This window comes from Culex pipiens, chromosome 2 (assembly GCF_016801865.2).
Source record: "Culex pipiens pallens isolate TS chromosome 2, TS_CPP_V2, whole genome shotgun sequence".
Taxonomy (NCBI): Eukaryota; Metazoa; Arthropoda; class Insecta; order Diptera; family Culicidae; genus Culex; species Culex pipiens.
Genome location: NC_068938.1, coordinates 32,125,725 through 32,145,713, shown reverse-complemented (window position 1 = coordinate 32,145,713; position 19,989 = coordinate 32,125,725). Strand labels below are relative to the sequence as shown.

Genomic DNA, 19,989 nt, shown 5'->3' with positions numbered 1-19,989 from the left:
TAAAATACATCAAAGTATATTGTTGAAAAGATTGCATTTACGATACGAATTATAGTTTTAAAAATCCTGTTTACGTTAGCAGGGAAATTTCACTTTCACTGCTGTCTTCACATTTTTTTCCCTGCTGACGATGTGAAGTGAGCAGGGAAGGTGGATTTCAATGACGCCATCTGGTGGCCAATACGAGAACTAAAATTTTCCTTGCTAACGTTTCCCTGCTGAAGTAACATCAGTTTTATTTAAAATATTCAAAAATTCAAAAACGTTACTTAATCCACCTCTAGGTGGTTGGTGCCTTCCTCTCATTTATAGAGTGTTTCCAACCCCCCTAAAGCGTCCACATGATTTATGGATCGCCCCTAATGTGATCGCAGCACCAAAGAGGTCCTAATATAAATAAGTAATGAGTAAAAAAACAGACTACCTACAAACTTTTTGTCAAGATGATAGATATACCGCCGTTGGGAAATAGATTGAGGTTTTGTAAATTCAGAGCATTTTTTAAACTTAATTTTAGATAGGTAAGTTAGATCTAGAAAATTCTTAATCCACAAGAAAGGTCATTTCAGAACCTTTCTTAAAAATATATAATATGGCAGGTTTCCGTGCAAAAACCACCCTTTTTTGGAAATTGTGAAATTTATTTGCAACATTTTTTTAAGCATAATTTTTGATGTGCTTTACTAAATCTTATGAATTTCAATAGGGACTTATGAGACCCCAAGACGAATCGAATGAGGCCAATACAGTCAAAATCGGCTCAGTCAGTGACGAGATATTCCAGTGACATTGATTCGGTACACATGTCTACATACAGCCAAACACACAGACATTTGCTGAGCTGGTGATTCTGAGTCGATATGTATACATGACGGTAGGTCTAGGGTCTAATTAAAAAGTTCATTTTTCGAGTGATTTCATAGCCTTTCCTCAGTAAAGTGAGGAAGGCAAAAATCAAAGATTCTAATTTTGAATTTAACAATTAGAATTTTTCTAAATTTAATAATTTCATAATGTTATAATTTAATAATAAAAGAATTTAAATAATTTAATAATTCAAGAATTTAAAAGATTTGTAACTTTTAAAAATAGTTTTTTTTTATTTTCACTCCAAAATTCGAAAATCAAGAAGACAATCTATAAATACCTTAATTAAAATTTAATTTATTTAATTTTTTATTTTTTAAACGTGTGAATATGGCTTAAGCAAAACCAAAATCGGTATTTTCTTAGCAGAGAGAACTTTAAGTTAGCCTATGGTCACAACGCTTGCTTAGAGCGTATCCTTGATCTTATACTTTACCAAAACCAAGCGAAACTTATTTTGAGATACCGTGGAGATTTTCCCTTATCCTCTTAAAAAGTGAAGCATCAACAACAACACTTTCCGTTTTCCAAACTGAAGATGGGAGCGGCCAGAAATGGATGGTTTTATTTCGAATTATCAATTCCTAAGCAACTTGGACATAGGACAATCTTCACATCACATGGCGAAATCCAGTCTGCAATCCGCTAAAATCATTGTCTTCAAGCGAAGCGGAAGATCCTCAAGGTCTTCCCCAGAAGATTAAAAAATGAATCGCAGTTTGTTCATTCGTACTCAAACTTAGCCCACTTCAACGAATCATTTTTGCGGTTAACTTACCGCCAGTAGGCCTGGCCGTTGAAAAAATAATGTCGTGAGTGATTGCATTACATTATCCAGGATGTTTCTGAAAGATTCGCTGCGATAACAATGGATTCGTTTAGTTGAGAGATACTACTTTTTGAGAATTTTTGATATTTTTTCAAATTCGGTAAAAAGTTTGATTCTAAAATGGCTCACATCATCTTGAATATTTTTTTTTCTAAGAACTATCGTACAATCATTTAAAATATGTTTTTGTATGCAGCTGTTTGTGAGTATGTGTTTGTGTGAAATTCATGCAAAGTTGTGGATGCAAAACGGCACAAGAGAATGGATGATTTTTTATATGAACTGCTTCGACTTCCTTCTTTCAATTCCGAGAAAAATAAACTCACCTTGGCCTTCTGCTGCTGCTTGAGCTCCTCCTTCTTGTAGTTGCGCTGGTAGCTGGTGATGACGCGCCGCAGCCGCGTGTTGAGGTCCTGCATCGAGGGCCAGATCAGCTCCGGGTTCGGGCCCCCGTCGGACGGGGCCGGCGTCGGGGCGGCACTGGTGGCGGTCCCAGCTGTGGATTCTTCATCATCTGTATTAGTGTTTATTGAGCAATCCGTTAACAACTCAAACCTACTACAAACTTCTACGGTGGTATTTGGGGGCATGGCATTGGGCGTGGGTTGGAGATTTTGGTGGTGGGGTGGGTGGCCGTACGCGGGCCGTCGTAACTTACCGTCTTTCGACTCGACACCGGCCGACGAGGAGCGCGCCTCGGACGGTCCGTCCTCCGGGTCGTCCTCGTTGTCTCCCTGCTTGGAGTTGGCATCGTCGTCGGCTCTACAAGTTTGAAGAGGGAGGGAGACGTTTTAGTGATTTCTGCATAGGTACAGATATTTGGAGAAACTTATCGAAAATGGCTCAAGGGTGTATGCGTGTTTGTGTGTGTATGGTGATTTATATGAGTTAAGCCGTGTAGCTCTTAGTAAATGACCCTCGGGAAATGGATTTGGGAAAAATGGTCATGAGTTTGGCAAATGGAATGAATCCGTTGATTAGTTAACAAAACGGTGTCTGTGTTGTTATTGGAAACGAAGACGACGCTCTTCATGCTTCAAAATTTAGTAGAAGACCAAGCGCGGCGGAACCAGGAAGCAAATACTTACTTAAATTTGGTTTATTCCTTCGAACTTATATGGCAACAAACACACAGACACACACTTAGGAGAGAAAGGGACAAACACACATACACACCGAAACTCTAGCAAGAATTTTGGTAAAAATAAGAAACTAATCCCCTCGAGTTCAACACAACAAGTGTAGTTGAAAAGAATTGAAAAAGATAGAAAAACAAAAACTTCGAAAGAGGAAAAGTGAAAAAGAAACAAAACTTGCAACGAAGATCATCGCGAAAAAAAAACGAAAACACAGAGAGAGAGAAACAGACATAGAAAGTAAATTGTTTTGTGCGAGGAGCAGGAGAAGAGGAGACACGAGAAGACGCGCTAGTCTTTGGAAAAAAAAGATGCAAGAAAAAATAGAAACGAAAGAAGAGGAGACACTTACTCTTTGACCACGATGGACGCCTCCTCGACGGTGCCGTCGCCGGGGCCGCAGTGGCTCTGGAAGCAGAGCTTCGGGTCGGCCCGCATCTCGCGGTAGTTCTCGCAGCCGAGCCGGTACGTGCCGACCAACAGGCTGCGATCGCAGCAGTTGGGATTCCACCACGAGCAGGGCAGCTGGTCGGGCGTGGGCGGCGGCCGAATGGGGAGATCGCTACTCATTCGGTTCGACGGGTTTTTTTTAGATTTACAGAGTTTTTTTATTTGGATTTATATTTTTTTGAGGTTTTCAAGAAAAGGAAAGAGAAAAATAGAAGGGATCGTTTGAGGATGGTTGGAAACGTAAATTTGCTGACACTTGGTCAATTTGAAGTAATTGTAATAATTTTGCTAATCGTTATTCAATAGAACAGAACGGAGGCTAATTTGCCGCGTTTACGTACTGAAATCATAGATTTACAACGGTAAGCTAATATAGGAAGCTTGCGGTTCTACTAGAGAGAGATAGAGAGGTAGAAAGTATGGGAAACTAAAGTGTGTTGTGGGAAAATAACAGAAAAGTAGAGGTTTGCCAATTGAATTGAGGTCCGAAATAATCGTAGCAAAAAGTTTCGTACGAAAACAGTATGCAACAAATTATTTAAACAATTCCTGATAGGACGACCGAAAAAGAGACAAAGTTTCGCAATACTTATTTTTATCAAGAATCGTGCAATGGCAATCCCGTTTGTTTGGATCCATCGAAACGCGCACTAGACTCACAATCCAGAGGTTGCTGATTGGAATCCCATACAGGGTGCCCTAAGCTCTAAATGCAATTACAGTTCGAAAAAAAAAACATTTTTATAGTTGACTTATTTTGGGTCAAAAAAGCAAAGTAATCCACTTTAACGACCCCCGGGTCTTTTGTGGTCTCTGTTGCAAGTTTCTGCTCATTCCTAGGCGTCCGAAGGTTATGTGCGGTGAGTCACCCAAAACCTCTTTTACGCAAATGGACCGACGTTTTACTTCCCCATCCGATAGAAGGGGTGGGGGTTTGGGTCGATGAGTTCAAATATGTTCACAAAAACGCTCTAATGTGATCGAAGAATTTGTAATCCAAAATGGCGGCCAATATGGCAGTGAACAAGTCTTGAGCAAATGCTTTTGGTATTAAAACATCTACTATTTGTCTATGATTCGTTTATCCGATTCATCGATCGACAATTACAATCGAAATATATAAATTACAGATCGAAAGAATAATATCGAAATGCCCTGCTTCACAAATTTTCGTAATCGATTGTTCGAAGTCATCGTCAAAATTTCACACGAATAATCCAATCACGATTAGTTTAATCTATTTCAAATTTGGTTTCTAACCTAAAAATGACTTCAAAAAAGTCAGATTTTCTGTCATTTGAGATGGCGGCACTTGATAACTAAAAATTTTGAAATTTAAGAATTTATAATATTAAGAATTTAATAATCTAATAGTTTCATAATTTCATAATCTAATAATTTAATAATTTAATAATTTAATAGTTTAATAATTTAATAATTTAATAATTGAATAATTGAATAATTTAATAATTTAATAATTTAATAATTTAATAATTTAATAATTTAATAATTTAATAATTTAATAATTTAATAATTTAATAATTTAATAATTTAATGATTTAATAATTTAATAATTTAATAAGTAAATCTAGAAGGTTTTTTTTTATTTTTCCTTCTCTTGCAAAATCCATTGTTAGAATATCCAATTACATCAAAATGAACTATAGTACAAATCATAGTTGAAAGGTACTCCAAAACTCTATTAGGTTATAAGAATTACGAAATTGTGAATTGATTATTTACTAATAAAAACTAATTGAATTGAAATAATTTAATAATTTAATAATTTAATAATTTAATAATTTCATAATTTCATAATTAAATATTTTGATAATTTAATACTTTAATAATTTAATGATTTAATCATTTAATAATTAAATCATTTAATAATTTAAAAATGTCATAATTTCATAAGTCAATAGTTAATTCAATAAATAATTTAAGAATTTACGAATTTAAGAATTTAAGAATTTAAGAATTCAAGAATTCAAGAATTTTAGAATTTAAGAATTTAAGAATTTAAGAATTTAAGAATTCAAGAATTTAAGCATTTAAGAATTTAAGAATTTAAGAATTAAGGAATTTAATAATTTAAGAAGTTCACTGCCGTCCTACGCATAATTGTCTAATGTCAGTTTTGGACGATTTTGACTTTATGACATTTTTGAGTTTAGTTTGATGTGTACTTTAAGAAAAACACATAAAATCTGGTACTTTGTTCGAAAACTCATTAAAAACAACATTAAGTCTGTTTGTCCCATCGTTAAACTTCTACGCATAATTGTCCCACCAAGTATTTTCTTACACGGAATCACTAGTTTTACTAAGCATTATGTCTTGTTTACCTGTTTTATAGCAAGAGAATCACGAATAAGGGTGTAAATGCTAACTAGGGCGATAAGGGACACATAGGGCGAATAGGAACCCACGGGACAATTATGCATAGAAACGCAGAAATCGAACGAAAAATTTCAATCGCGTTTTTCTCAGTTGCACTTTTTTGAACATGGGACAATTATGCGTAGAACGACAGTTCAGCATTTAAAAACTTGAGAATTTAAGCGTATATGAATTGAGGAATTAAAAATTATGGAGTTCAAGAATTCAAGGACTTTTGAATTCAAAACTCAGGAATTTAATAATTTTTGAACTTAAAATTTAGTAATTTTGGAATTCAATTTGATATTAAAGGATTCTAAATTATTACATTATCAAATTTTTGTGATCGAAATTTTTAGTTTTTCGAGCAGTTTAAAAAATGTAGATAAAGATAGAAATTTTATTCGATTTTATTTAAGCGACCACAGTAAATATGTGTAGTGCTGGGACTTGAATAAATCTGTGCTCGATTTGCAGTAAACTTTTAGTATAGTGCCTGACGAAATATTTTTTCCGTTTTTTTAGAACGTTTAAATAAAAGTCGTAAAAAATTATTATCAATTTTGTTTTTCTAAGTTTCACACCAAAATGCATACTTTTTTCATACGAAACCTTTCAAAGAATATCACAAGAGATACTGTGATGACAACGCCATTCAGAATCGTCACTTTCTGTATTCGTTGAAAAAATCGCTCATCCAAAGTGAAACATCTCACCAAAAAAATCAAACCTTCATTCAGCAAATCGCCGCACGCTGAACTTGCCCGCGCACTCAGAGAAAATATTGTACAACAAAAAAGAAAAAACAATGTTCGACGAGAACAAACCACATGTCGAGAGACACCACCAAGAAGTTGTTTGTGAGAGATCGCAAAAGAGAGATAGAGTGAGTTAACAATCACAAAAAGGCGACAAAACACGGATAAAAACGTTATATCTGAGTTGAGAAGAGAGCGATAAAAAACACAGTGTTTTGCTTGAAATGAAGAAAAGGATGATCGCGGCGCACTAAACTAAATGAACGAAGGAAGGGGAGTAAGTGGTGAGTTCTGCGCGTAATGACACGAAAAGATGAGCGGGTGTGGGTGTGTGGCGCACGATCGATGGTTAGCTGAGAATGTGTTTGCTGCTTGTTCAAATTGTACAATCTATATTCAAGGGTCAAGAATCACAGTCAGAGTAAAAGTAACACAGTTAAAACATCTCAACGCGGGGTGAGATTGAACCAGCAAGATATTTGTATAAAAAAAAACACAGTTAGAACGATTGTAAAGATAGAGAGAAAGAGAGAGCGAACGAAAATGAAATGAATCTGATTTATCGAAGTAACGATTAGCAAAAAAATAAAATACGATAAAAGAAAAGCTGCCCGCGCTGGGGCAAATACCTCGCGTTGGCACCCTCGTTAATCTGCGTCACCAGGTCCCCGAGGACCTCGTGCCTGATGTAGTACAGCATCCGGACGCGCAGCAACACTCTGAAACGATCAAAGTCACGATCAGTTCCAACTACTTTTCTGCAACATATCCCGAAAACTCACTTGTTGGCGTGCCGGGTGAGATGCTTTTTGTAGTTGATGTCCAGCAGCGCATCGGCGTCGTACTTTTCGTCCTTGCTCCAGTGGCGCGGATCGCCAACCGGCGTCGTCGTGCCGCCGCTGTCCGAGCCGGACTTGGGCTTCGACGGGGTCTGCAGCTGCGACGTGGACGCCGTCGGTTCCTTGTGCGTGCCGGACGAGTTGGACGACGCGTCCTCGATCACCTCGGCCACACTGCCGTCGTGCCGGGGCGTAGCGGACGCCGACGAGGGGTTGGTAGATTTGCGACCTGAGGTGAAAAAAAACTCAGTTATTAATAAAGAAGAAGAGGATCTTCTCAACACTTACCCTTGGCGTTACGACCACGCGGCACCAGGTTGTGCAGGCCGCTGTGGTTGCGCGCGATCTCGCGCTGCTCGCCACCCTCCGATGGGGCAATCAAGTCCCAGATGAAGTTCTTAATCTTTTCGTCGCCCTGGTAGCGATCCAGACAGTACAGGAGCTGCAAGAAATTACAAGTTAGAATAAATTGGCCTATAACTTGAAGAACTTTTCTAGATGATCGCTCGAGAATCAGTTTTAAGTCGAGAAGTTAACTTTGTTTTACTCAGCGAAAACCTAAAGTTTCCTCAATATTAGCATAGCAATCATCATGGAAATACAAACACAGCAAGAAGAAATGATCCCACGATACTCACAATGACACGCGCGCAGTCTTCGACGTCCTGTTCGCGCCAGCCTCGCTTAAACTGTCCCAGTTCAAGAATTTCGGTCCAGCGAGCCCATCTGAAAGAAGGTCAAACGACGTTAAAACCAGCATCAACTCGCACCCACAAACACAATTACCCATGCGACAGCAGTCCCTTCTCCACCTTGAAGCACTCGGACCGGGCCCAGTTCCCGTACGAAACGTCCTCGAATCCGAGCGCCGCCAGCGTGTCACGGTCCCGCGGGATGTAATCGTCCTTCTCGTTGACCACCTTCCTGTGCTTGTCCTTGGCGCTGCGATTGCGCTTGCTGCGCGTCCTCAACCCGCTACCGTCCTCGTCTCCGCTGCCGTGCTCGCCCGACGAGTCCTCCGACATGTCCATGACGCCGTCGTCGTGACCGTACCGCTTGATCTGGGTGCGCTTGCGCGGCTCCGCAATGACCAGATCTTCCGTTTCGTCCTTTTCGCAGGCGGCCGGGTCGATTTCGGCCCGCTTCGCCCACTTGTTCCAAAAGTCGGGATCGTCAATGTTGATGTCGCTCCGGTTGGCGGCCGCCGCGAACGATGCCTTCGAGAAGGTCGAGCCCTTTTCGCTCTCCATCGTGATGACCTGCGTTCGGCGCAGCAGAATCGAGTCGATGTCCTCCTCGCAGAACTTGTCTCCGGCGTCGTCGTCCATGACCGCACCGTACGCGCCCTTCTTGAGCAGATCTTCAATCTCCTTCTTGGACAGCTGCTTCTGGCTACCGTCCTTGTTCTGGGATGTGTTCATACTCTGCAGGATGGCCTTATCCAGACCCAGCTTCATCGAAGCCTTGTCAAACATTTCCCGCTCGTACGTGTTACGGCACAGCAGACGGTAAATCTTGACCATCTTCTGCTGACCGATACGATGGCAACGCGCCTGCGCTTGCAGATCGTTCTGCGGGTTCCAATCGCTGTCGTAAATAATTACGGTGTCCGCGGCGGTCAAGTTGATACCCAACCCGCCGGCCTTTGTGCACAGCAGAAACACGAACCGGTCCGAGTCGGGCTTGGAGTACCGATCGATAGCTGCCTGGCGCAAGTTGCCGCGAATTCGTCCGTCGATACGCTCAAACGGATACTTTCGGTAGATGAGGTAGTCCTCCAGGATGTCCAAACAGCGCACCATCTGGCTGAAAATCAGCACACGATGCCCGTTGGCCTTCAGCTTCGGCAGCAGCTTGTCAATCAGCACCATTTTACCCGAAGAAACGACCAAGTTCTTGTAGTAAGCCTCAGCGTCTTCACCGTGCTGCATGCGGTAATCGTACTGAATCTGATCCTCCGCTCCGTTCAACAGGTACGGATGGATGCAACACTTTCGCAACTCCATCATGGTGTTCATCAGGTTCGGGATGTTCGCCGAAGTGGTGCCCTTCATCAAGAACGAAAAGTTCTGTTCCAAAATACCGCGATAGTACTTCTTCTGGATGTTGGTCAACTCGACCTCAACGATGGTTTCCTCCTTCGGGGCGAGCGACTTTTCGACGTCATCCTTGAGACGACGCAACATCATAGGCTTCAGCAGAGCTTGCAATTTCAGCACTTCACTTTCGGTCTTCAGGCTGCCAAACTCACGCAAGAATTCTTCGTTGCACGAGAACTGACTCGGCTCGAGGAAGTTCAACAGCGAGAACAGCTCGTTCACGTTGTTCTGCAGCGGCGTACCGGACAGCAGCACTCGATGCTCGAGGTTCAGCTGACGCAAGCCCTCCAACAGTTTGCAGTTTCGGTTCTTCAGCCGATGGGCCTCGTCGATAACGCAAGCGCGCCAATTGTACGGCTTCAAGTCCTGATAGTCCGTCACGATCATCTCAAACGTCGTAATGAGCACGTTGAACTTGTTAATGTCTTTGATGTACTTGCCGTTCTCGTACCGGTAGTACACCTCGTAGTCCTGAATCATCTGTCTGCTGTTGGCAGAACCGTGATACACAATCACGTTCATGTCCGTCCAGCCTTCAAACTCACGCTGCCAATTCGGAATCGTCGACAGCGGTGCGATAACCAAAAACGGTCCCCGGATTCCGTACTCGTACACCGAGTGGACAAAGGTCAAACTCTGGATCGTCTTACCAAGACCCATTTCGTCGGCCAGGATGCAGTTGTTGCCCTTGTACCACGAGTAGCGCAACCAGTTGAGACCTTCCAGCTGATACGGACGCAGACTGTTGCCGGCCTTGTAGATCGGTGACTGTGGCAGTGCCTTCCACTGGTCCGGGTGTGGTCGCTTCTTCGTCTTCCACTCGCTCCTCGGTGGAATCTTGTTGAACCTGTAATACTGCTCAATCTTCGGAAGATCCACATCATCCTCCAGCTCCCACGTACTGTCCTCGTACGGCAAACTCTTCCACTTGACCAAGTAGTGCTTCACCGTCTTGCCGTCGTCATCGGTATGTTCCGACACGTCCAGCACTCGGTCCACCTCAACAAAGTCCGGGTTGAACGGCTCCTCGTCCAAACTCTCAAAGATGTTGAGCTGCTGTTGCTGTTTCTGCAGGAAGCGCTTGATTTTGTTACCCACGCGCTTGTCTCCCTTGAACAGCTCGTCCTCCGTGCGCCACTCGCAGTGCAGGTAGGAAAAGTTACGATACTTGACGTAGTACTCCTCAACGTCGATGTAAACCGGCGGTTCCTTCTTCTCCTCCGGCTTTTCCTCCACCTTTTTGTCCTTTTCTTCCTTCACTGCATCAGTTTCCATTTTTACATCTTCCGTCTTCTTTTCCGCCTCAGTTGCTTCCTCAGCGCTGTCCTCCTTCTTAAATTCCGCTTCAACCTTCACGGCCTCTTCTTTCGGCTTTTCGCCTTCCGAAGCCTTTTCAGCGTCCACTTCCTTCTTTTCCTCCGCTTCGTCAGTGTCCATCTTCTCCGAAGCAGGTTCCTTACTCTGCGCCTTGTCACTTTCCTTTTCTTTGTCATCCTTTTGTTTTTCCTCGTCAGGTTTCTCATCCACCTTGTCGACTGTCGCTGCCGGAGCAGCTTCCGCTTCGTCAGTTTCCATCTTAACCTCGGAATCTTCCGCTTTAACAGCGTCCTCTTCCTTTTTCACTTCCTTATCGTCGTTCTTCTTACCCTCCGACTCTTCATCAGCGCCAACAGTCTTGGAATCCGCTCCTACCGGTTCCGTCTTCACCTCAGCGCCTTCCACCTTCGTCTTTGCTGCTGCTTCCTCAGAATCGGCGCCGGTGGCTTCTTCCGACGGTTTCTTCTCCTCACTGCCTTCGGCAGGTTCGGGCTTGACCTCCGCCGGCTCGGGAGTTTTCTCCTTTGGCGGTGGTGGCGGAGGATCTGGCTTCAGCTCACGCTTGCCCATGCGGACCGCGAGCACGTAGTGGACCACCTGCAGAATTGGAACGGAGCGTTAGAAATTAAAATTAATACTCGAAGATCGAAGGCTTCAAATTTTTCAAGAACGGTTACATAAAATCTTTGGTAGGTACAAGACCAAAACTCAACCAAGACGAAGATTTGTAAAAAAAAAATTGTGAAAAATCATACATTGATTAAGTTATGGTCGAGAACCAGCGAGTTCAAGTTACAGGCTTGTATCAAAAAACAACAACCAAACCACTTACCATTGAATCCTCATCGCCGGTGTTGACGTACACGTAGTTGGGTTTGTTAACTTCGTCGGTCTTCTGGTCACCGCTGCCGGCGGGCAACTCAGTCTTGACCTCCGAAGTGCTAACCTTTTCCTCGCCCTCGACGCCGCCACTGGTTCCGCTGGTACTTGCCGCGGCACCATCGGCCCCAACTTCACCACCGACCTCGCCGGCACTACTTTCGACGGCTTCCTTCTTCTCCTGGTCGGCTTTGCGCTCCCGCCGTGAGCTGCTCGGCGCCGGCGATAGGATTGCCGACTCGTCGTCCGAGAAGCGTAGCATAACATCGTCGACGTACTTTTTGCGTTGCGTGTTACGCGCAGATCGTCGCTTGGAGCTATCAATTTCAGGATCCGGAGGTGGGGACGGCGGAGGAGTGCTGGCCATATCTTCTCCCTCGCCGTCGGACTCGATGGTCATGCGGGTGCGTTTGCTACGCGAACTACTACTCTTGGAGCCACCGCCTCCACCCGATGAGCGGTTGCGATTGCGCGAAGAGCTCGAACTCTTCTTCTTGCCACCCTCGCCACTTCCAGGGTCCTTCTTCTTGCTGGACTTTTTCTTCTTGGGTGTTTCTCCCTCGGTGTCCGCACCGTCACCGGCGCTGTCCTCGTTTTCGTGCTCTTTCTTTTCGCTCTCCTCCAGCAGGCTCTTGATGGGAATCTTCGACACTGGAATGTCGTCAAAGTCGGTCACTTCGGTATCGTCCAACGAACCGGAAGCTTCCGGCTTGGAGTCCTTTTCCGGACCCGATGTTGCGTCGGTCGAGTTTTGCGAGTGCATCAACGAGGCAAGCGTTTGATTTTCGTCCGCTTCGCTCGTTGCCTTCGACAGGTCCTGATCGTGGTCTTGGTCGTGGTCCAGGCTGTTGTCCATCGAGTTGTCACCCTCGGAGGGTTGACTCTTTCGACCGCGTTTCTTGTTCTTGTTTTTGTCTCCGTCTTTCGGTTCCTTTTTCTTGGGTTCTTTCTTCTCCTTCGGCTCCTTGGGTTCCTTGGCCTCTTTCGGCTTCTTGGGTTCCCGTGGCTTGCGTGGCTTCTTGAGTTTCTTTCCGCTGGCATCGGTTGAGGTGTCCAGATCGCCAATCGACAGGTTATCCTGGGACTCCGTCTCGTTATGCTCTTCGTTGAAACTTTCGGACGTGACTTCGGCCAAGCCCGTGCCGGCGGTAACCGCGTCTTCCGAAACGGGAAGTGCCGTGATGGCCGTCGGAGTTTGAGACGTTTCATCGCCCGACGTAATCTGAGGATTGACCGAGGCGGCCGCTGCTGCTGCAGCTGCTTCCTGAGCGAGCTTCTCGGCCTTCTTCAGTCTGGGCTTGCGTGGTTTGTTGGATGGCGTACGACCTCGTCGACCGGTGGTGCTCGTCACCTGTGGACTGTCGATCATCGCCGACGAGTACATCGAGTGGGCCTGCATCATGCACTGCGGACCACCCAGACATCCGTCCGTGGTTTCGTGTTGCTGGAGCATCGAAATGCGTTCCTGCATGCGCATAATCTTCTCCTGATTGTCGGCCATTGGCAGTTTGTAGATATCCTGGAGTTGCTGCTGGATGGCAGCCCGCTCCTGGGCGTGCGTTTGATACGCCGGTGGGTACGGAGACATCATGTCCGGTCCCATCATTCCGTGCATCATCGGTCCGCCTGGGGGCATGTGCATTCCGTACATGGGCGGTTGACCTGGGGCCGGTCCCATGCCGGGTGTTCCCATTGGTCCGTACTGGGGATGCATTTGAGGGTGCATCTGCGGATGTTGTTGTGGTGGCATTTGCGTCGTGTTGGTCGGAATCGTCGTGGCCGGTGTACTTGTGGAAATGATCGGCTCTCCCGGCATCTGCTCCGCTGGGTACGATGGCAACGTCGGAGTAGACAACGTGGGCGTCGTGGTAGACGTCGGAATCGAATGGATCTGCTCGGGACTGGCCGTCGTAGTTGTGGCCGTTGTCACCTCGGGAGCCTGCACCTCAGTCAATGCCACCGAAGTCACCGGATCGGGGACCGCCGTTACCGATTCACTTTCAGTCTTCTTTGCGTCCGCAATCGAAGGCGCCTGGTTCGAGTTGTCCGAGTGGTAAATATCATCCCGCTTATCGTTGGCATCCGCTGCCACACTGTCCAACCCTAGCGTCTGCCCTTCCCGAATCGTTTCGTCCAACCCACCAACATCGGTACTCAGCAACGAACCAGCCGTTCCGCCGTTGTTTGCCGCCTGGTTCAACGCTTCAAAGTCCGTTCCGGACATCAACGAGCTACTCGATTTACTCTCGTCCGTGTTGGACTCTGCCGGCGCCGGCACAATACTGTCCCGCGACTCCTCATTGCTACTGTTCTGCTCCGAAGCCGAGTGTCGCTGCTGCATGCTATCACTTTCACTAACCGCCGATTCCGGAATCGAACCGGCCGCACCCAAACTCGAGGGCGCTTCGTTCGCATTGCTCGACGCGAGACTATCAATCAGACTAAGATCCGTCGACGGCTGCTGCTCGGCACTCGCTTGGGGCGCCAAACTTTCCGCACTCGGCACCGCAACCGGTTCCGCCGTGAGTGTCGAAATCGGGGGCAGTTCCAACGCCGATGGCATCGCTTGAGATTGTTGCTTTTGTTGTTGGGGAAGGGGCGCCGGTGGCGTTACCGTTTGCATCGACTGCAGATCGTTCAGCTGGGGTGCTGCTTGTGAGATTGGAATTTGCGACTGTTGTTGTTGTTGCTGTTGGGCTACGACCGACGGTGGTGCGATTGGTGAGGGAACGGAAGTGGCACTAGGATGGTGTTGCTGCTGCTGTTGGTGCTGGGATTGGCCGCTTGGCGACATCAACATTTCGTCATTAAATGACGGCGACTGCAGCTGCTGGGCTATCGAGTGCGCCGAAGGAACAGACGCAATTTGTGATGGTTGTTGTTGTTGCTGCTGCTGCTGTTGCAGGGTTTGCATCGATGGCAGATGCTGACTCTGGTGTTGCTGTTGCTGGGATTGCATTTGCTGGAGATGAGTTGGTGGTTGCAGCTGCGTCAACATTGGTTGCTGGCTCTGTTGTTGCGGCTGCACAGGTTGTGGTACGAGTTGGTGTGGCGTGTGCATCGAGGGAAGTTGTTGAGTTGTTGGTTGCTGCTGCTGCTGCTGGCTTTGCGATAGATGGGGTTGATGAAGACTGTGCTGCTGTTGTTGGGGAGTTTGCTGGACCGCTTCGACCATGCTCTTATCGTCTAGATTGCTGTACTGCAGCCCGGATGGTGGACCTTGTTGTTGTTGTTGAGTGGGTGGTATCACAGGCATCGTTTGCGATGGCGGTATCAGGCTGGAGATGTCGTTCAACTGTGAGATCTGTTGAGCGTGCGGGGGTGGCGGATGGGAAGCTTGTGATACGTGCAGGTGCGGCGCGTGGGAGTGCATCGGTGGCAGATGCTGGTTCCCGTGTTGCTGTTGTTGGGGAGGTTGTTGTTGCTGCTGCTGCTGTTGCATTGCGTGGTGAGCGTTTCCGTTGATTCCACCGCTGCCGGGTCGCTGTACCATCGGGGGCCACTGTTGATGATGCTGTGGGGACATCGGCAACCGGGGCCCTAACGGGGACAGGGGATTGTTTTGCATTTGCTGCTGGTGAGGTGGCCCTCGGTAGGCTGCGGCCTGGGAGTATTCCATTCCTGGTGGGTGGAGGGAAAAAGCAACAGATTAGTACGGGGATTTTGTGTCGATTTAAGTGACGCGTGGATCTTACCTGCTGCGGCAGCCGACGGTGGCATCACCATTTGTTCGAGCGCTTGCAGCGTGTTGACGGGTCCGGAAGGTCCGGACGCTGCCGTCGACAGTTTGGTGACCGGCATGGTTTGCTGCTGTGGTCGCGGGCTCTGGATGTTTCCGCCGCCGGAGCCGGTCAGGTGCGGATGCGAGGACATCGAGGTGGTCGAGAGCGTCGTTTGTGGGGCTTGCGACGCGACCGGTGGCTTCGCAGGGGACATGACCGGCCGGGGGGACATTTGCGTGTGCGGTGACATCTGGGGAGGGCGCGGCGACATTTGAGGGGACAGCTGCGGGAAGGGCGCCCTGTACTGGGGACTGCTTCCGTGCTGCTGTTGGGTTTGCTGCTTGCTGGCGACGTTCGGTAGGTACGACTGCTGCTGTGGGGCACTCGCACCGTAACTGTGCGACATTTGATGTCCACCGACAAGCGAGCTAGTACTGTGATGACTGCCTGGCTGTTGGCTGGTTTGAGATTGTGCCATGCCAGCTCCCAGCATCAGGGCGGCACTGTTTGGTTGCTGGGAGTGGGGCATGCCGGGGTGTTGACTCGCGAGCAGGCCACTTTGTTGTTGGCTCTGCTGTTGACTCAGTCCAGCCAGACCGGGATGTTGCTGAGGATGTGCTTGCGGATGCGTCGGTTGACTTCCGTGGGTAGGTTGTTGTTGTGGTTGCTGCTGCTGTTGCTGTTGTTGCTGAACCGGTTGCATCTGGCTGGCGTGCATTTGCTGTTGTTGGGTTTGTGGCGATTGGCCAGGGATCGGCAGGTGGGACTGCTGAGGTGGATGGCCAGGAGGTTGCTGCTGTTGTTGCTGTGCCGTACTCATCTGGTGTAGACTCGTTGGAACCTGGTTGCCACCGACCATGTGCTGGCCGTAACCGGTCTGATCGAGCTGGTGCTGGTTGTACACGTGCTGCGACGATCGGTTCGCCTGCTGGTGCATTGTGGGTGCGTACGACGCGTATCCGGCCTGGGCCGTCGCCGTTTGAGGCTGGACCACGGGCGCTCCCGGGTACATCGAGTGGCCCGCCTGAGGGTAGTGCTGTGAAACACGTTGCTGTTGCTGCTGTTGTTGGGGCTGTTGCGGTTGTTGCTGCTGTTGCTGAGTCGGCTGTTGAGGCTGACTCAACGATCCGTAGCCTTGCTGGGGCATCATGCCGCCCATCATCGCTTGCTGTGTGGGGTACTGAAGCTTTGATGAGTCCTGCTGGGGATAGCCGGTCATGTGTTGCCGATAGCTGGCCGGTGTCTGCCGTTGCGTGGGCTGCGGCCCTTGGGGATGACCGTAACCCATCGGGGCACCGTACGGATTCGCCTGAGGTGGTGGAGGCGGTTGGGCACCCCACAGTGCATCTCCCATGCCGGCCATACCGGAGCTGTGATCCGGCATCGAGTACATGTTGTCGGCCGTGGCCGGCTGGTACGTGGGATATTGTGACTGTGGCTGCTGCTGCTGCATTGGGTGGGGTGCCCTGTGCCGAGCGTAAGGCCCACCGGCGTTCCCAGGTGGTCCCATGCCCCGCGGCGCCGTCGGATCGTATCGATAGTAGGCGTCCCTGGAAGGTAAAATAAAAAACGCAACACTTATCACCGTGTTCAGCAGCCCAGAACGTCGCGAGAATCCGCGGCGATATTTTTAGCGCGCATCGAGAGCCGATGTGTCGCATGAAATCTAACAATCGATCCGGCTAAAAATAGCCTAATTTGCTCGACTGTCTATTTCTCCGCGCCACGCTCGACTGATTTCGTAACCGCCCAGAGCGCACGAGAGTTATCTATCGCACTGAAATAATTATATTTGGAGAAATGTACTTACATTTTGCTGTTTAAAAAAAATCTGGACAACCTCCGATCCCGATTCCGGCGTAAACTCCGTCTACCTTCTCAACTCGCGCGGGTCGGTAGATTCTGGTTCTGGTGTTCCGTTTTTTCGCGGAAAACGTTTAGCAATTTAATGAATAAATGCTAGCGGTTTCACTTGCTTCTTCTGACTGACTCATTTGCTGATGTCGGTGCTTTTCCTGTGTAGAGAATCGATTACATGTAACACGAATGTTTTTCTGTTTCATTTTTTGTGTGAGTGTGTTTTGAGCATTCAGTAAATGCCTAATCGTTCTAAATTCGTTGTGTTTGATGGTGCATTTTTTGTTTTGTTTCAAATTGCAAGAAAAAAGGAAATAATTGTGGCTGATGGTGAATCGCTTCTTCTTATCCCGGGGTGGAACAATTTAAACTGAGCGCTGCTTCAGTTGAGACCTGCAAATGGAGACCGGAGAGAAAGGTAAAAATCAATTAAAATATTGCCAATTTACATCCACACAAATGTGAGTATAATGTGCCATTTGGGGCATCAACGGGAAATGAGAGATATATGTATGGTACAAGGGAGAGGAGATGCTTTCCGACCTCCGAAAACCCAGCGCTTCGATGACGGTGGTGTTGGTGGTGCGGTGTCGAAATGAAAAATAAATGCAGTTTTGGTGATATGCGCAGTAGTGTGCTTTCTTTTTATTACGCCGATGGCCTCCCCCCACCCCTCACAACAAGTGTCTCCCTTTTCCTTCTTTTTATTGGATTTTTCTCGACCCTTTTTGTCGTAGGTAGACGAAATTGAAAGCAAATGTTATTTTTTCCACAATTGTTAGAGGTTTGAAGCACGTATTGAAATCACAATTATTACACAAATTAACACTGAATTAACACCGAACATTCCGAAACGTTGCTCACGGGCACACGCTGAATGGGAAAAGCTATACGCTTATGGGTCGATAAAATGCAACATAGAGCGCACAGGATTTCCCCCTTCAGAATCTGCCAATCGCCGCGCGTCTTATCGCGTGGTTGGTTAGTTCACACTTTTTTTTCACTGGAAGCTGTACCTATTTATAAAACACTTTCGTCACTTTTTGTATTGCTTATTGCTATAACATTCACATTTGCTATTTTCTGTTTTTATTATAACAATTATTTACATACAATAACGCAAATTCACACGTGCTTGACAACTCAAAACAAGTTTCTAACTTCCATTCATAAGGGGTGACATTGGGTCTGAAGGGTGAGATTGGGTCATACACATTTTTTAGAAGGACTTTCTTAAGTGAGACAACGTGTTATTAAGCAGATTTTTTGACTCATGTAGCCAGGAAACTTTCTTTTTTTTTTTAATATTCCCAACAAACCATTCTCCAGTATAACCAGGGGGTAGCGAAGAAGCCGCCATCTTGAAGTTCAGATAACAAACACTCAGAATCAGTATTATTCATATTACTTTGGTAACACGAAGTGTGTTATCCTGGTTAAACTCAAAAGTCCCATGCAAATGTGTAAAACCAAACTGAAAAATGTGTAATGCCGATTCACAGTGTACGGGCGCACTGTTTGATCGACCAAAAGAAAACAAGCAAAAAAAGGTAAACAGAAAAATCACTTTTTTCGATATGAATTTTCAGCCAATATTGGGATGGAATCTCCAAGGATATGATAGAATTTGCCATCAGCAACACAATTCACGTGTTTTTTCAGGTATTTATCGATTGAATTGCGGGAAATTTGAAAATAAAAAACCCAAACAATGATTTGTTATGGGCTACCATTTGACAGCTAGTGCTTTTGTTGTGGGCTCTCATTTGACAACCGTGCTAATGTCGACTGTTGTCAGTTTGCTTTGGTCGGAATAGGGTTGCCATCCCCCCGAGTATAACACAGAAAAAAATGATGGTAATATTCATCAAGAAAAGGTGACAGATTTTGTGTCGAAAAAAATGTGTAATATTACATCAAGAATTGAAAATGTGAACCTGATAAATATTCATCAAAAAATGATGAATATTAATCAGGTTCACATTTTTTTCACATTCATATTCACTCAAAAAAGAGGTAATATTCAACCTACCAAATTTTCATCCATCCAAAATTCAACATTTTTTTCTGGGAACGCTATTTTTTGCCTTTTAAATCATACAAAGAATTTATCAGTAGTAATTTTGGAAGGTTGAAATTTTGGTTGGTTCAATATTACCTCTTTTTATGATTAATTTTACTTAAAAAATGTGTAAAAATGTGAACCTGATGAAAATTCATCAGAAACTGATGAATATTCACCAATTCCTGATGTAATATTACACTTTTTTTTGACACAAAATCTGTCACCATTTCCTGATGAATATTACCATCTTTTTTTTCTGTGCGTACATTGCCGACCAACGAGTTTCACCGAATTGAATAAAAACGACAAGTGCTGAAAAAACAAGGTTTGCAATGAATTGCTTGCAACATTTTTTACGATTCCGAAAAAAAACTGTTTGAATGTAATTTTATGTCAAACATGTCTTAAGTAAATTCACTGTTCAAAACAAAAATTAAAACTGTTACTTTTCGATACTAGTGCTGGAAAGTTCAACTTTTCAGAACCCATTTCAATGCTGTTATCTTCTGTTATTTTTAGTTGAGAAAAATTATTAGTTTCACGACGAAATTGCAAAAAAAAAATTTAGGGAAAAAAATTCATCATTAAAAAAACTGTTCGAAAATAAATAGCAACGTTTAGCAGCTGAAATATTCACATTAAAAAAATGTGTAAATTTGAAAGGTGTAATTTTAGAAGGTTGAAAATTACCTCTATTATGATGTAATTTTACCTGAATTTAGAATGAAAAAGTGACATTAAACCAAAAAAGTGGTAAAATTACACATTTTCAGAGGTAAAATTACACATTTT

The 19,989-nt window shown here is 45.6% G+C and overlaps 1 protein-coding gene across 12 annotated transcripts in view; it reads right to left on the bottom strand.

The window, feature by feature from the left end:
- The window catches only part of LOC120426896 (uncharacterized), a 67,349-nt gene that overhangs the window by 17,369 nt on the left and 29,991 nt on the right, over nt 1–19,989 (bottom strand). For 5 of the 12 annotated variants that reach the window (XM_052708527.1, XM_052708533.1, XM_052708536.1 and 2 more), the window contains exons 2-12: nt 17,086–17,525; nt 15,249–16,825; nt 11,507–15,174; nt 8,045–11,271; nt 7,897–7,984; nt 7,547–7,700; nt 7,202–7,487; nt 7,049–7,138; nt 3,185–3,394; nt 2,355–2,458; nt 2,023–2,210 (exon numbers count right to left, since the gene is read on the bottom strand). In XM_052708527.1, the coding sequence (XP_052564487.1) occupies nt 2,023–2,210; nt 2,355–2,458; nt 3,185–3,394; nt 7,049–7,138; nt 7,202–7,487; nt 7,547–7,700; nt 7,897–7,984; nt 8,045–11,271; nt 11,507–15,174; nt 15,249–16,825; nt 17,086–17,087 (9,594 nt within the window). In that variant the 5' untranslated portion in view covers nt 17,088–17,525. The remainder of the gene's footprint in view (nt 1–2,022; nt 2,211–2,354; nt 2,459–3,184; nt 3,395–7,048; nt 7,139–7,201; nt 7,488–7,546; nt 7,701–7,896; nt 7,985–8,044; nt 11,272–11,506; nt 15,175–15,248; nt 16,826–17,085; nt 17,526–19,989) is intronic. The other 7 variants (XM_039591701.2, XM_052708531.1, XM_052708530.1 and 4 more) reach the window with 4 other exon arrangements.